This window comes from Felis catus, chromosome C2, assembly GCF_018350175.1.
Source record: "Felis catus isolate Fca126 chromosome C2, F.catus_Fca126_mat1.0, whole genome shotgun sequence".
In the NCBI taxonomy this organism is placed as follows: Eukaryota; Metazoa; Chordata; class Mammalia; order Carnivora; family Felidae; genus Felis; species Felis catus.
In genome coordinates, this window is record NC_058376.1 from 1,862,873 (window position 1) to 1,877,976 (window position 15,104).

Sequence of the window (15,104 nt, forward strand, 5' to 3'; positions counted from 1 at the left end):
CCCGATTGAGTTTTGGAAGCGTGTGGGTGTTTAGGAATTTGTCCATTTCTTCCAGGTTGTCCAGTTTGTTGGCATATAATTTTTCATAGTATTCCCTGATAATTGCTTGTATCTCTGAGGGATTGGTTGTAATAATTCCATTTTCATTCATGATTTTAACTATTTGTGTCATCTCCCTTTTCTTTTTGAGAAGCCTGGCTAGAGGTTTATCAATTTTGTTTACTTTTTCAAAAAACCAACTCTTGGTTTCATTGATCTGCTCTACAGTTTTTTTAGATTCTATATTGTTTATTTCTGCTCTGATCTTTATTATTTCTCTTCTTCTGCTGGGTTTAGGCTGTCTTTGCTGTTCTGCTTCTATTTCCTTTAGGTGTGCTGTTAGATTTTGTATTTGGGATTTGTCTTGTTTCTTGAGATAGGCCTGGATTGCAACGTATTTTCCTCTCAGGACTGCCTTCGCTGCATCCCAAAGCGTTTGGATTGTTGTATTTTCATTTTTGTTTGTTTCCATATATTTTTTAATTTCTTCTCTAATTGCCTGGTTGACCCACTCATTCTTTAGTAGGGTGTTCTTTAACCTCCATGCTTTTGGAGGTTTTCCAGACTTTTTCCTGTGGTTGATTTCAAGCTTCATCGCATTGTGGTCTGAAAGTATGCATGGTATGATTTCAATTCTTGTATACTTATGAAGGGCTGTTTTGTGACCCAGTATGTGATCTGTCTTGGAGAATGTTCCATGTGCACTCGACCAGAAAGTATATTCTGTTGCTTTGGGATGCAGAGTTCTAAATAGATCTGTCAAGTCCATCTGATCCAATGTATCATTCAGGGCCCTTGTTTCTGTATTGACTATGTGTCTAGATGATCTATCCATTTCTGTAAGTGGAGTGTTAAATTCCCCTGCAATTACCACATTCTTATCAATAAGGTTGCTTATGTTTGTGAGTAATTGTTTTATATATTTGGGGGCTCCCGTATTCGGCGCATAGACATTTATAATTGTTAGCTCTTCCTGATGGATAGACCCTGTAATGATTATATGATGCCCTTCTTCATCTCTTGTTACACATCTTGGGCTGATTTTGGATATGGCGTCAGGTAGGAGTCCAAAGTCATTCATTTGCGTTCGGCTCTCCGATTGCCTTGATGCCGTTTGTTGAAAGGGAAACCCTTTCTGCATTGAATTGCCGCGGCGCCTAGGTCAAACATGACCGTAAATGGAGGGTGTATGTTTCGGCTCTGAGTTCTGTTCCCTCGAGCTGGGCCCATCCTTGGACCGCTACCCCATAGTCTCTGTTCTTGTAGTTTCCCGGTAAGTTTGGGGATTGGAAAGTGCAAGTCCTCTGATTTTGTTCTTCTTTTTCAAGATTGTTTTGCCTGTTCCCGGGTCCCTTGCAATTCCATCTGAATTTTAAGATCGGCTTCTCAATTTCTGCAGGGAAGCCAGCTGGCATTTTGATAGGGATTGTGTGGATGAGGACTTTGACAGTCTTGAGCGTTCTCATCCGGGCATGTGGCATGTCTCTCCATTTAGTGAGGTCTTTGAGAATTCCTCTCAGCAGTGCAATGATACATTTTTAATTTGAAAAACCGAACTTTGTGGATGAAGGTATGTGGGTTTATGCACATGGAGACAGGCTTGGAGAACCCACACTTACCTGTGTCTGCCTTGGGGAGGCGGCTCTGGAGGGAGCGGAGTTTTCTATACTTCACGTATTTGACTGTTTTCCAAAATATGTTTCTCTAGTTAAAGTCTGTTCATGTTGTAAAAGTTGTGTGTCAAAATTGACTATGAAATTCTTGTAATGATGGACTTATTTAGTGTGCTTTTAATATAGTTCAAGCATATCTGATTGCAAGTTTTCAGAGACGTCCATATCGCAAAACAGAACAAAATACACCAAACCCAGGGTATGACTGCAGCCTCCTTCTGGACAGATTGAATCCGAGAAGACTATATGGGAGAGAACCCGAGTTTGCCACTGCCATGGTTTCCCAAGGCGGAGGCCACCTGTCCTGTCCCCGTCCTTCCTGCGCTTCTCACCGTTGGTTTTGTACCTGGGAATTAGTGGGCAGCACAGAGCACAAGAAAAAAAAAACAAAAACAAAACGCAACAAACCTGCCATCTGGGTCGATCCCGGAGACCCCCCTGGGTGCCTGCTTCTGGGCGGCCGAGCCCACCTGCTCCTTTCCCCGGGGCGCTCCCTGCAGGTTGCACTCCCTAGGGCACCTGCTGTCTGTCCTGCTGGCGGCCCGTGACCGGATCTCTCCCTGCTCACTTTGCCACGGCGAGGGGCCTTTCTGTGGCTGGCGCTCCTCCCGCACTTGCCTGGCTTGAAGCCCAGTGGCCAGAACTACAGGCCGGGAGCTCGGCCTTCAAGAGCGCCCCGCACGGGTGTGTGGCCAGCCTCCTGCCCGGGTGAGCGGGGGGGCGCTGACTGCGGAGCGTGAGGGCAGGAGGGACGTGGCGCCCTGCCTGGCCCGCCTGCTGGGTGCCCTGTGCACGTTCAGCAGCCTGAGGGCCACGGGGACCCATCCCTTGCCAGTGGAGGGTGTCTCTGAAGCAGTATACCTTTTCCTCTTAGGCCTCAGGTGGTCGTGACTTTGGGGAATAATCGTCCCTTAGTAATCCAGTTCAAGTCCAAGTGCTAACGAGTGGTTTACAGTCTCCATTACTTAGAGCCTTGTCATACGTGTGTCGTATGTATTGTCCTTGTGCCGTGACGGACTTGGAAAGGAGAACAGGCAGCTTCTTCAGCACCTGCCACAGCTGAGTGACGTGCAGGCCGCCGTCCTGGAACACGCCCTGTGGGCACACGGCTCTCTCACACCCGGACACACCTGGGTTGCACCGCCGAGCCCGCTGGTCTCCCTGTGCCTTCAGCGTGCTGCCCGCAGCATCTGTTGTTACCCGGACACGCTTTGAAGTGGAAAGTAAGGAACGACGGTTTTCGTTTTAATTCAGTGTCCGAGACTAAAGGAGCATCTCTCCCGATTTTCACGGACTCTGCAAGTAACAGCGTTTTCGACGGTGCGTGATCGCTGGTGCCACGTGGCCCTGGGCGCGGGGCAGGTCAGGCAGTTGCCCCCTCGGTACTTGCTGGGTATGTAATTCACCCAGGCCAGCAAATCAGAGCGAGCTGTCGGACGTGCGGTGTCCTTTCCGGAGCAGAGCGCGCGCGTCACGCTCTGCTCTGATTCTGGTCTCAGAAAGTGAAAATACTTCCTTCAGGAACGGCGTAGCCATTATTTTAATTAATTGGTGGACAGCAGTTGGCAGCCTTTGAAGAGTTCCGTTTGCTTTAGATAAATCTGTTTCCTTTCGTCTTGTACTTTCCTTTTTCTCACCTGAGGATTTGTGAGACGAGGCCTTCAGCGAGAGAGAGGGGGGCCGCCTGGAGCGGGGGGCGCCAGGATTTGTCCAGAGAGCGCACCGGCTCTGTCTGGGTGTCGTTTCGGGAGTCAGCCCGGTGGCGTTTTCCGGAGTCGGCAGGCACGCCCCTGCACACGCGGGCCCCCTGCCTGCTTGGCCCAGGCAGCGGGGCGGCCTGGAGGAGGAAGCCCTGGTTTCGAACCAGTAGCCGACCGGGGACATTTGAAAACCGCTTTGATGCTTGAGGTGTGGGAGCGCTTCAGGAAATGTTTGGTCGCGCTCCTGAGGCCACGGACGACCCTGTGGGCTCTTTTAATGTTGAAGAAAGCCCTATCGTGAGAAGCGCAGCCCCGAGCGAATTCCGTTCGGTTCATTCCAAAACGCCACCCAGACGTCGTTCCCTCTTCTGACTCGGACGTTCCAGAAGTACCGAGGCGCGTGGGCAGGCGTTCCCGACGAGGACGGGGTTCCTTTCTAGGGGAGCGTCCGCCCAGCCTCCCGGGTTAGCCGTTCAAACTGCCTTCTACCCCGGACCTCAGCTCTGCCATCCGCTCGTCGAGCCTCCCAGCTTTGCCTCCCGGGGGGGGGGGGGGGGGGGGCCTGAGCGCCGCGCTTCCGGGCACCTTCCGTCGGGGGCCTGGGGACGATGAAAGGGGGTGTTCGTCGGCTGCCTGGGGCTCCTCTACCAGAAGATGCGTGTGGTGGTCTCCTCCTCGGTCTGTGCCAGGCCCGCGTGCAGAGGAAGGGGCCTCCGGGACGTCTGTTCAGGGCGCGCGGGGCAGCCAGGCGGCGGCCCTCGTCCGGCTGCCAGGCGGTGGCGGTGCTGGCTCCCCGTGCCGCCTGCAGGCCCTGCCCTGGACGGACACTGTCCCGGCACTGGAGCCGGCCCGGCCCCACACTTGACCCTCTTCACGTGGCTTCGCCTGTCCTGCTTTGACGCCAGGGCTCTGGGCGCTGTCGTGACACTCCCCCTGTTTCCCCCCGGTTTCTCCAAAAAGTAGCAAGGACGCAGTTTTCAGAATCATGGTCGGTCTCTTAAGTTGAAAAAAATGGACTCCAAAAAACACTTTTTACCATGTTCTTTTTTTTTAAGTTTTACTTATTTTGAGATAGAGCATGTGTGTGCATGCCATTGGGTGAAGAGCAGAGAGAGAGAGAGAGAGAGAGAGAGAGAGAGAGAGAATCCCAAGCAGGCTCTGCACTCACAGTGCAGAGCCTGATGTGGGGCTTGAACTCACAAACCGTGAGATCGTGACCTGAGCTGAGATCAGACGCTTCACCCACTGCACCACCCAGTTGCCCCCCTCCCCCCTTTAACAGGTCAAACCTTGTTCTTGTTTTGACTGTTTTGCCGCAGCCCGGCCCTCCTTCCCCTGGGACGCATCCACTGCGTCCACTGCGGTGGTGCCAGTGGAAGCTCTGAATGTCCTCACCAAATGGTAGAGAAGCGCCCTGTGCGGCTTCTTCGGGGATTCTTTGTCTTTTCCCGTCAATTGTGGAGAGAAATACCGTTCACGATATTTGCAAGTTTATATTTATTTTACTGAATCGAAATAATATTATTGACTTAAAAATTGTGCTTTGAAAAAACGATTTAAAAAAAATGAAGGTTGTCTTGGAATAAGCGTATTTCAGTTATCGTCTCCCGCGCCACGTCTCGCATTCATCTTGAAAGGCAGCGTGTCTGCCGTGTCGCGCCTCCTGCAGCGACCAGGGCCCGGTCTCCACGCCGTGTTGGCGTCGTCGAGCTCGTATTACAGGTCGTGGCTTAGACAGGCACTCAGTCGGGCCCAGCGGCTCACGCGCGGCCGGCTGTCGCCACACATGTTCGGTGTCTTATTTTCGAGGCTTAGGTAACCTGTCAGCCGCTCTAACGCGTGTTCCCTAAGGGAGGTTTGTGAGGGGGAGTCTTTCTGTCTTGAGCTGGGTCTCTGCCTCTCCGCTGCCCTCCTGTCGTGCACATGGGCCAGGAAATAGTGTTAATTTACACATACGGTTTTAAAATCTGACGGGGCTTAGAAGTGGTTTATTCCATTTCTGCCATTTTCTACGTGACGAGGCCGTAAAGCCAGGCAGACAGGCGTGCCGGTGACCGTGTGGCGCGGGCCGCGTGACAGGCACCCAGTGCAGGCCCGTGGGTCAGGGCTGGCTGTGCGCGTGGGCCTGTCGGGGATCACCTGTGTGCTTTTCATCCGGTCCTTGAAGGTTACAGAAACCCCGCTTCTAAGGCACGCTTGAGGGCACCTGGGGGGCTCAGTCAGTTAAGCGTCCGACTCTTGGTTTTGGCTCAGGTCATGATCTCACCGTTGTGGGTTCGAGCCCCATGTCGGGCTCTGTGCTGACGGCATAGAGCCTGCTTGGGATTCTCTCTCTCTCTGTGCTCCTCCCCCGCTCATGTGCTCTGTTTCTGTCTCAAATAAATAAACTTAAAAAAATTAAGAAAAGTAAAAATAGCCTTCGAAGTAAAAAAATACTCTTAACCCCTGTCATTTAATATGATAGTCTTTCTCTAACGGGCATAATCCATATCCTTACTTGAAGGTGAAATGACGGCGAACATACAGGAAGTTTACAAGGTCCTTGGGTTTTGCAGCTTTGCCCGGAGCCCTCTCCTCCGATCCCGGCTCTAGAGAGGCTCTGTCTGCTGCCCCGCCCTTACCTTCGTGAGCGCAGAACCTGTGCCTGAAGCGTGGTCTCTGTGCTGGTACCTGGGACTCCAGCCAGGTTGGGGTGGGGCAGTGAGCGTCATTTTCCACTCAGGAAAACGTATCGGCGGGGCACCTGGGTGGCTCAGTCGGTTGAGCGTCCGACTTCGGCTCAGGTCATGGTCTCGCGGTCTGTGAGTTCGAGCCCCACGTGGGGCTCTTTGCTGACGGCTCGGAGCCTGGAGCCTGCTTCGGATTCTGTGTCTCCCTCTCTGTCTCTGCCCTTCCCCTGCTCACATTCTGTCTCTCTCTGTCTCAAAAATAAATAAAGATTAAAAAAAAAAAGAAAAACGTATTGGTTCATCACTGTCATGTATTTATTCATTCATTTACTTGTTTTTAATATAGAGGAAGAAACTTTCAATATAATTTATTGTCAAGTTGACTGACCTACCGTGTATCCAGTGTGCTCTTGGTTTTGGGGGTAGACACCCGTGGTTCGTCGCTCACTTGCTCATCGCTGTTACTTAACACGCGCGTTTGTGAAACACTAGGAACTTCCTCAGCTGGCCGCTGCAGTGAGACGCTGAGAAAACTACTTGCACTTGTGTTTCTGTCTTCTAGGGGCCCAGAAGACACCTGTTTTGAGTTTGGTGTATTTCCTGCCATCCTGAGTTTCCCACTGGATTACCCATTAAGTCCCCCAAAGATGAGATTTACCTGCGAGATGTTTCATCCCAACAGTAAGTGCTCTGGGGAGTGGCTTTGATGGCACCGGGCGAGGCAGGGGGTTGTGTGCGTGTGACAGGTGCCCTCAGCGATGGTGCCACGTGGAAGACGCTGTGTGTGTTTTGAACTTCCGTCACTGAGTCATGGTGGGATTGACATCGACCGAAAAGCAGGGTAACGGAGATAAAACAAAATGTGGACCTAACCCTGGGTGCCGTTTGACCCGCCCGCTCCTTCCGGTGGGCCGATGAGAGCACGTGAGCGCGGGCGTGCGCAGAGCGCTTTGCGGGCCTCCAGCACGGTGTGGTGTTCGACAGTGGGGGCTGGTCAGAGCAGACTAGGTTTGCAACAACAGATGCCTGGTTGGTCCGTATGTTAGAGCGCTATAGAGAGATTTTAGATGCTCTAGAATAATATTTAATGATATGGAATGGTATTTGGTCTATACCGAATGAGAAAAGCAGGTCCCTAATCAGGCTTATTACAGTTTACTTGTTTTTTTTTTTTTTAATTTTTTTTAACGTTTATTTATTTTTGAGGTGAGGGAGACGGAGCATGAACAGGGGAGGGTCAGAGAGAGAGGGAGACACAGAATCCAAGTCAGGTTCCAGGCTCTGAGCGGTCAGCACAGAGCCCGATGCAAGGCTTGAACTCACGGATGGTGAGATCGTGACCTGAGCCGAAGTCGGACGCTTAACCGACTGAGCCACCCGGGCGCCCCTACAGTTTACTTTTTTGAAAAAAAATTCACATGTAGATATGTATAACTGGAGGTGTAACACGAAAATGTTGAAAGTGATTCTCTTTCCAAAATGGGATCTCTTTTTTATTTGTTTTTGGTTAATCTTTTTTCTAAAATAAACGCATATTTTAAGAAGAGGGGAAAATACGGTCACTAAAGAAATTCATTGGACTTAAGTTGGAAAAGTGTCTAGTAGCAGGAATTGGAATTCTTCAATAGCTGTGGTTTTTATTGCTGGAGAATTAGTAAGAAAATATGTTGTATTTTAAGTGATCATATTCGGATAGTATTCCTCTTTATAAGTGATTAATTTTACTAAAAATCGTGATCTTAATAGTTGAGAAGAAAAGTAAGTAAGATACACTGTTTTGTAGAAATATTTTATTTGAAACGAATTCCTTTTCCTATGCTTCTCTGCACATAAGATAGCTGACGGCTAATTGAACTCATGAGAGCATTTCTAGAACTTTCTGAGCCTTTGACACCTCTCAGCTTACAAAGGAGTCCACTTTGCACCGTCTCCTCTGGCCCGCACCTGCCTGGGCACCTCCTCTTGGGAGAGCTCTGCCCAGATCCCACCCCCCTCAGTGAAGGGTCTCAGGATTGCCCGCCTGGGGAAGCGCTTCCTGCCCCTCCTTTGAAACTTCTCACTACACTGATGATACGTGTGGGTCATCAGTTCCCTCCTCAGAGAGATCGTTTTCAAGTGCTCTCTCATGTTAATGCAATTCTGCGTGCCTGGTAGGTACCCAGGACTACCCCTTCCTTTGCGAAGGCTGGCCACGAGGTGGCAGGGCTTTGAGGCCGGGTGACGTGTGCACGTGGGCATCCGTCACGCTGCCGTTGACTTTGGCGTGTGTTCAGGGTGTTCTGTAATGCAGAAGTAAAAATACGTGACAGTAGATGGAGTCGACTGAAGAAGTCCGCAATTTCAAATCGATTAACCAGAAAACGGAACTATAAAGAGGATTGTGGGCAATTAAAAAGTAATACGATTATATCGAAGATACGCACACTCTAGAACCATGCTGGTGACGCGGTGTTAGAGGCAGATGTGGCTGTGAGCTGACAGTTTGATATTGTGCTGAGGGGTTGTCACGTTCAGGTAATTCAAGTAGTTTTAAACTTTGGCTGTCCTCTAAGTGGATGGGTGTTATTTCCGTCTTGTGAAAATCATTTTTGAGAACTATTTAGGTTTGCCAATGACATGAATATTGACCAGTCCCTAAATGCTTTGAAAGAATAATTGAGTACATCTACTGAGACTTGCTGGGATACAGGGGTGAACGGATAATAGAAGGTGGGGGCCTTGACCAGCACGAGCTGCCAGTCTGAGGGCAGAGGTGAACACGGTTGGACGAGTCCTACAGGTAAATAGGAAGTCACACCAGGAGGCCAGGGAGGGGCCCCGGGCAGGTGGTCGTCAGGCTCGCGTCTGCAGGAAGAGCCGTGGGAGTTAACCCAGTGACGTGTGAGAGGCGGAAGGGTGTCTGACTCGTGCAGAGGCCCCGTGCAAGGAGTGAAGGGGCCAAACCGGTTCAGGCCCTCTGGCCAGGAAGAAGGATTCTGATACTTGTGTGGGAGGAGTGGAGATCCACTGAGGGAATCAGAGTGAGGGAGGGAGTCGTGCGGCCAGTGTGGTCTTGGAAGGGTCACTGGCTGTGGTGTAGAGGACAGACCGCAGGGCTGGGACACAGACGCGGCGGCCTGGGGAAAGAGAGGCCAGCGGTGCGGAGCCGAGCACAGGCGGGACGAGGGAGGGATTGCAGGGGGTGCCCGGTGAGAGAGGAGGCGGCAGGGCCGCCGCCGCCTCCGTGTTTCTGGGTTTGTGCTGTCACCGTGTGTTGTGACACACTGTCACCGGTGCCACCACCTGGAGGAGGTCCGCTGAGATTGGACACCTCACGGCAGGGATGCCGTCCGGAGCCTTGGGCGCCCAGGCCCCGGGCGTGGACACCGCCGCTGGCCCCCCTGACGCCCCCAACAGCTGCGCACGCGCTCTCCGTCCGACACGCACCGACCGTAGGCAGCTGGGAGCAGAGTGCCGGGACGGGGATGGATGGACATGCGGGGAATGAGGTGCCACAGGAGGCACCGCTCCGACCCACCCGGGTGTCTCAGTGGTCACGGGGTTGTGAGCTCACGAGCAAAGGGGAATTACTAAAATTCGTCCTCAACTGTCTGTTCGTGTCGTTATAACCGGAAGGCCTTGCAGTTTGACAGTTGAGTGCCCGACTGGACTCCCCGTGTCTGCGTATGCGCTGTGCCGTCTCAGGACCCGCCCTGTGTGCTGGAGGAGTGACGGTGCCTGCGGCACCCTCGGTGGGACTGGAGACAACCGCGAGCTGGAGACGCAGTTGCTCCCCAGACCGTGGGCGTCTGGTTCATGGCGCTGTGCGCTGGGGCGGGTTAGGTCGGACACAGCTGACCTCCAGAGGCGCAGACGGCCATCCGTCTCTCTGTTGGAGCGAGTTCCCTGGAGAAGTCGGGACACCTTCCTCCTTGGATGGCATGGCCTTCATCCTGGCTCTGTGGACGTAGGTCTTCGCGGCCTCGCTCAGGGCTTTCGGGGCGGAGTTAGGAAAGTCGCTCTGGAACCAGCTCTGGAGGTTACGTGCGTTCGTTTGGTGAAACGTCTCACGGCCAGATAATCCTCCCTTTCGTCCTTGGGGATCGAGTGGGGCCTCGTGGCCGTGAGCGTGGCGCCCGGGGCCCGGCTCTGCTCCAGCCGTGCCCGCGGCTTGCCGTCCGCGTCCGCCTCGCCCGTTCTCCGCCGTGGGGCTCACCCGGTGTTTTGACCCCACAGTCTACCCTGATGGCAGAGTCTGTATCTCCATCCTCCACGCGCCGGGCGACGACCCCATGGGCTACGAGAGCAGCGCAGAGCGGTGGAGCCCCGTGCAGAGCGTGGAGAAGATCCTGCTGTCGGTGGTGAGCATGCTGGCAGGTAAGGCCCACGGCCACACGGCACGGCGGCTGCCGCGGTCTCCCGTGCGCTTCGCTCCCGCGTGCGGTGTAGGGACGGGTGCGGTTTTCTGCCTCCTAGCCGAATTCTTTGTACCTGCTCGTCCGCGTGTCGCAAGCCTGTCGTTCTTACGGGTCTCAAAGATGCCTTCCCGTTGTGTGTATCGTGTGTTGACCGGAACTAACCGCGCCCCGATCCGTGGGCACCGCGCTCACACGGTGGGTGTTTACTGGGGAGCCTGCTGTGTCGCAGACGCCGGGCCCTGGGGGGTCCAGCTCGGTGCACCCTGGGCCCCACTTTAGGGCCTGCTTTCTGAGGGGACTTTGCAGGCCCAGCAGTGGTTGCCAGTCACCGACAGCTCCTCAGATGCAGGGACTGTGGGGCCAGCTCCCGCGACGGGACTGGGCGGGAGGAGTTGCGAGCACATGGGAGGTGACCGGGGAAGGGGGGCAGCTGAGCCTCGAGGGGGCCCTGCCGGGACCGCTTATGGCTCGAGCTCAGCGGGGGCAGGGGCCAGGGCGCCCTGTGGAAGTGTGTGCTCACCTGGGGCCCAGGCCTCCATGGGGGTGTTAGACCGCCAGCCGTGCCTTAGAACTACTGTCCCTGCAGCCGGGTGCCCGTTGGGTGGGTGTCCCCATGGCCCGGGCGAGAGGACGAGGGCTTTGAGCAGCTTCAGGGCCAAGAGCCAGGGTGCGTCTGGGAGACGCGGGCTCACGGGCGTGCAGGGTGACGCCTGTGTTTCTGACCTGAGTGCCTGGGTAGAGGAATGCTGTTTCTGGCGACAGGAATCTGGGGGGGGGAGGGTGGCAGGAATGGGAGGAGAGTCCGGGATGTAGGTGTCCATCCTTGGTGGCCGTCCCCCCCTCGGGAGCCGCTCAGCCAAGGCCAGGAGTGGGAGCGAGGGTGCGGGGTCACGTCTGGGGAAGACAGTGGGTGGTGGGCAGGACAAGGGGGTTGAGGTACAGAGGGTGGGCGGGCGGGCGGGAGGAGAGGAATCCTCAAAGAAACGTAGGGAGGAACGATGCGGAAAACCGGGAAGAAGGGGAACGGAGGCGAGTCGGGGGAGGGCCGACGGTGCCGTGGGTGGCCCGGAGGAGGAGGCCGGCGGGGTCCTCGGTGGGCCCCTTGGGTCACCGCGAAGTCGCGGACGTCAGTTTGAAGGTGGAGGCGCCTCGGCCTCTGTTCACACGCCGAGTGAACGACCGGGCGAGAGGCGACGTCGTCTCCGGCCGTCCACGGTAAGTTGCGCCCTCACAGACGTCGTTTCTTTGGAGGTTTTGGTATATTCCTCACACGCTTCTCTCACAGCACGTGTCCTCTGTCCTGACCTCCCTCTTCTCCAGCTCTGTCCCCACAAACAGCGCGGCCACGGCCTGCCCCGCTCGGCGCCCTCCGGCCCGCTTCAGGAGACCGAGGCCCCCCCGTCCACCGCGGGCCATGCGGGCCCTGGGGTTTCTGCGTCGCAGATGCGGGGCGGGGAGCGGGCCCGGCCAGGGGTCCCCTGAGCGCACGCCTTCCTTAGGGCCTGCGGGACCGCCGGTCCTCTGCCCCCGCCTCTCCCGTTGCCCACCTGGTAGCACCGAGTCTGAGACCACGCGTGGTCATTTGTGGTCTGTAGGCCCACTAGATGGTGCCCTCTGAGGGCCCGTGTCACCGTGTTCTCCGCACGCCTGGTGCCCTGCACGAGGCCTCACGCACAGGACCCGGTGGGGAAAGGCTTGCTGAGTAAAGGGAGGAAGAAAGTCATTCTGGGTGGAGGAACGGAGGCGGCGTGCCCGCAGAGGGAAGCCAGGCCGGGGCGCGAGGGAACCGCCCCGGTCGTGCTGGCGGCTGCGCCGGCCTCTGGGCTGCCTTTTCTGCCTTTTCTGATTCAGCGCTTCACGGCATTCCAGTCCCCCGCCCCAGAGGCCCCGCTGCCTCTTCGTGTGCGTCCTGATTTGTCTGGAGCGCCTGCCGGGCTCAGGCGTCCCCCTCGGCCGGACGTCGGCCTCGCAGGGTCCTTCGGCGGGAGCCGGGTGGGCGGCGGTGGGGAGGAGTGGGCCACGCGGAGCACCGACCGTGAGGCCGGAGGGGCGGGCGGCGGGTCGTCTGGAGCTCACTGCGCGGTGGGGACCCGGTGTTCCCAGAGCAGGACTGAGAACGCAGGCTGCTCTCAGAGACCCTCGGGAGGCAGGGGTCACGAGGGCGGGTCTTCATGCGGTGTCCCTGACCTCACGCCGCCTCCGGCCTCCCTGTCTCGCGGGTGAGGAGGCTCCCGTCCGTCTTTCGGAGAGCTGATCTCCTTCCCTGGCGGTTCACAGGCACCAGCACCTGTCCTTCGTGTCTGGGACACGGTTCCAGAAGGATCGCGGGTGTTCTCGAGTGAAGCGGGAGACCTCGCCGGGCCCTTGCCCTTGGCGCCCTTTCACACGGAGCGCCTGTCCGTCTCTTTCAGAGCCCAACGACGAGAGTGGCGCCAACGTGGATGCTTCCAAGATGTGGCGGGACGACCGGGAGCAGTTCTGCAGGGTCGCCCGGCAGCTGGCGCAGAAGTCCCTGGGGCTGTGAGGCCCCGGCCCACACATGGACACGCGCAGTGACAGTGACACCCTGTGCCGGTACCCAAAAAGGCGAGCTTGCAGAAGCACAGCGTCTGGTTTTCCCCTGCCTTTCCCGCTCCAAACAGGCTTCTCTTCTGAAATGGTGATTTATGTAGGATGATGACGCCGGGCGCAGCCTTCCCCGTATTCGCGTGGGTGGTCGGAGCCCTCGCCACTGCCCCTCCCAGCCGGGGCCCCGCACGCCCCGCCGGTAGTGGCTTCCCTTCCGTCTGCCGGGCAGGGGGCGGCCAGAACCATTTGTCCTTCTGAAGAAGCAGCAGAGGGTGGGCGGGACAGCTCTGGCCTTGCTCCCCGCGTGCCCCAGGGGGACGCCTGTCTGCGTCCCTGCTTTCTAGTGCTTCGGGGGTGTTGTCCTTGTCATCTGGTTACAGCTTTTTGTTTGTCGCGCATTACAAACTATCACACTTAGAAATGCTTTCAGGAAATAAATACTTTTTAAAAATGTGGATTAATGAAAAACGGGGTGTGTACAAGAGAGGTTTACTGCTGGTCGTAAGGACTGACCGCTTCTTCCTGGTCCCGTTTCGCGAAGAGGTACACCGATGGCCGGGTTTACTGGCGCATCACAGGGCGGGAGCACGCGAGACTGGACGTTTTGGTCAGTGTCTTCTGGACGCACAGGGATCTGTCTTTTCCACATAAACACGGGGAAGTTCTGACGTTCTGTACGTCGTGGCCGCAGCAGGAACATTGATTATTGAGACAGTTCTTTTCACTTGGGGCTGGAAGGGAATGTGCACCCCTAGTGAGCGCAGAGGCGTGCCTTATCCCAACCTTGACCCGGGGCCGGGGGCGGGGGTGGGGGCGGGGCACTCAGTGTGGGGTGTGATGTCCCTGCCCTGGCACCAGGGGCTCCGTTCTAAGCAATAACAGATCTGTTGCAGAATCAAGTATTTGGCCTGTCAGACAGGTTACGTCTAAATAGGAATTTCTATTTTTGCAATGGGGGACAGTCTACAGGACATACCGTGGGTTTTACTTCTCATCCTTCTCTCCTCAGTCGCGTGTCCAGCGGGCGGGAGTCCGTCTCACCGACACCTGACACAGGGTTGCTTGGTGGTCACGAGACTGGTGGACGGGGCTCTGTAAGGAGGGCAGATTCTTTCTTTCTCAGAAGGGAACCACTTCAGATTTGGAATTCGGTACGAGAACTTGTATTTGGAAGGGGATCAGGAAGGGAGAGGGGTTGTACCTGAATAGTATTTGCGGGCGTATTAAATGAGACGCGGCCCTCTTCATGGAGAGGGAAGGACTGGTCCGTGGACACGGCTGGTGTGCGGGCGCTGTGGCCACGGGGTTTCCATGAAATCTGGAGAAGGGAGAGAGGCGATCTCTTTGCAAGCAAAGTATTTTTATTCACTTGTATTTATTAAATGGAAACAAAGAGAATCTCATGTCCTTACTTCGTGGTGGAGTTTAATTACTATGTTAAAAATAAAGTTATATATTTTCCCCCTATTCTGTACCGTATTTTTCCTTGTGGACTTTTTTTTATTTTTTAATTTTTTTTTTCCAACGTTTATTTATTTTTGGGACAGAGACAGAGCATGAACGGGGGAGGGGCAGAGAGAGAGAGGGAGACACAGAATCGGAAACAGGCTCCAGGCTCTGAGCCATCAGCCCAGAGCCTGACGCGGGGCTCGAACTCCCGGACCGCGAGATCGTGACCTGGCTGAAGTCGGACGCTTAACCGACTGCGCCACCCAGGCGCCCCTTTCCTTGTGGACTTTTATGTAACGCTACAGAATTTTGTGTAATCCTAGAAAACCGAAACTGGTTGTGCCCCGGGTCGGTGCCAGAGGCCTCGTAGCGAGGCGTGGCCGCAGCTGGAGCCCTTCGGGGCACCCCTTTGTTCTGGGGACCCGTGCCCTTCTTCCCCTCCTCCCCCTGCCGTGCTCCCTTGCGGGAGTTCTGGGTTCCCTAAGGGGCCCGGGTGTGCGGTTGGCGGCGGGGGCACGGGGGTGTGCGTGGGGCATGGGGGATGTGTGCGGATGTGCGGGGGCACGTGGGGGTGAGTGGGGGTGTGCAGGGACATGGGGGTGCGTGGGA

General features: G+C 55.6%; 1 protein-coding gene across 5 annotated transcripts in view; it reads left to right on the top strand.

The window, feature by feature from the left end:
• Positions 1-14,513, top strand: part of UBE2G2 (ubiquitin conjugating enzyme E2 G2) — a 48,934-nt gene extending 34,421 nt beyond the window's left edge. For all 5 annotated transcript variants that reach the window (XM_019839291.3, XM_023238636.2, XM_023238638.2 and 2 more), the window contains 3 exons: positions 6,644-6,762; positions 10,297-10,437; positions 12,890-14,513. In XM_019839291.3, coding sequence (XP_019694850.1) covers positions 6,644-6,762; positions 10,297-10,437; positions 12,890-13,002 — 373 coding nt within the window. In that variant the 3' untranslated portion in view covers positions 13,003-14,513. The remainder of the gene's footprint in view (positions 1-6,643; positions 6,763-10,296; positions 10,438-12,889) is intronic.
• The last annotated feature ends 591 nt before the right edge of the window (positions 14,514-15,104 follow it).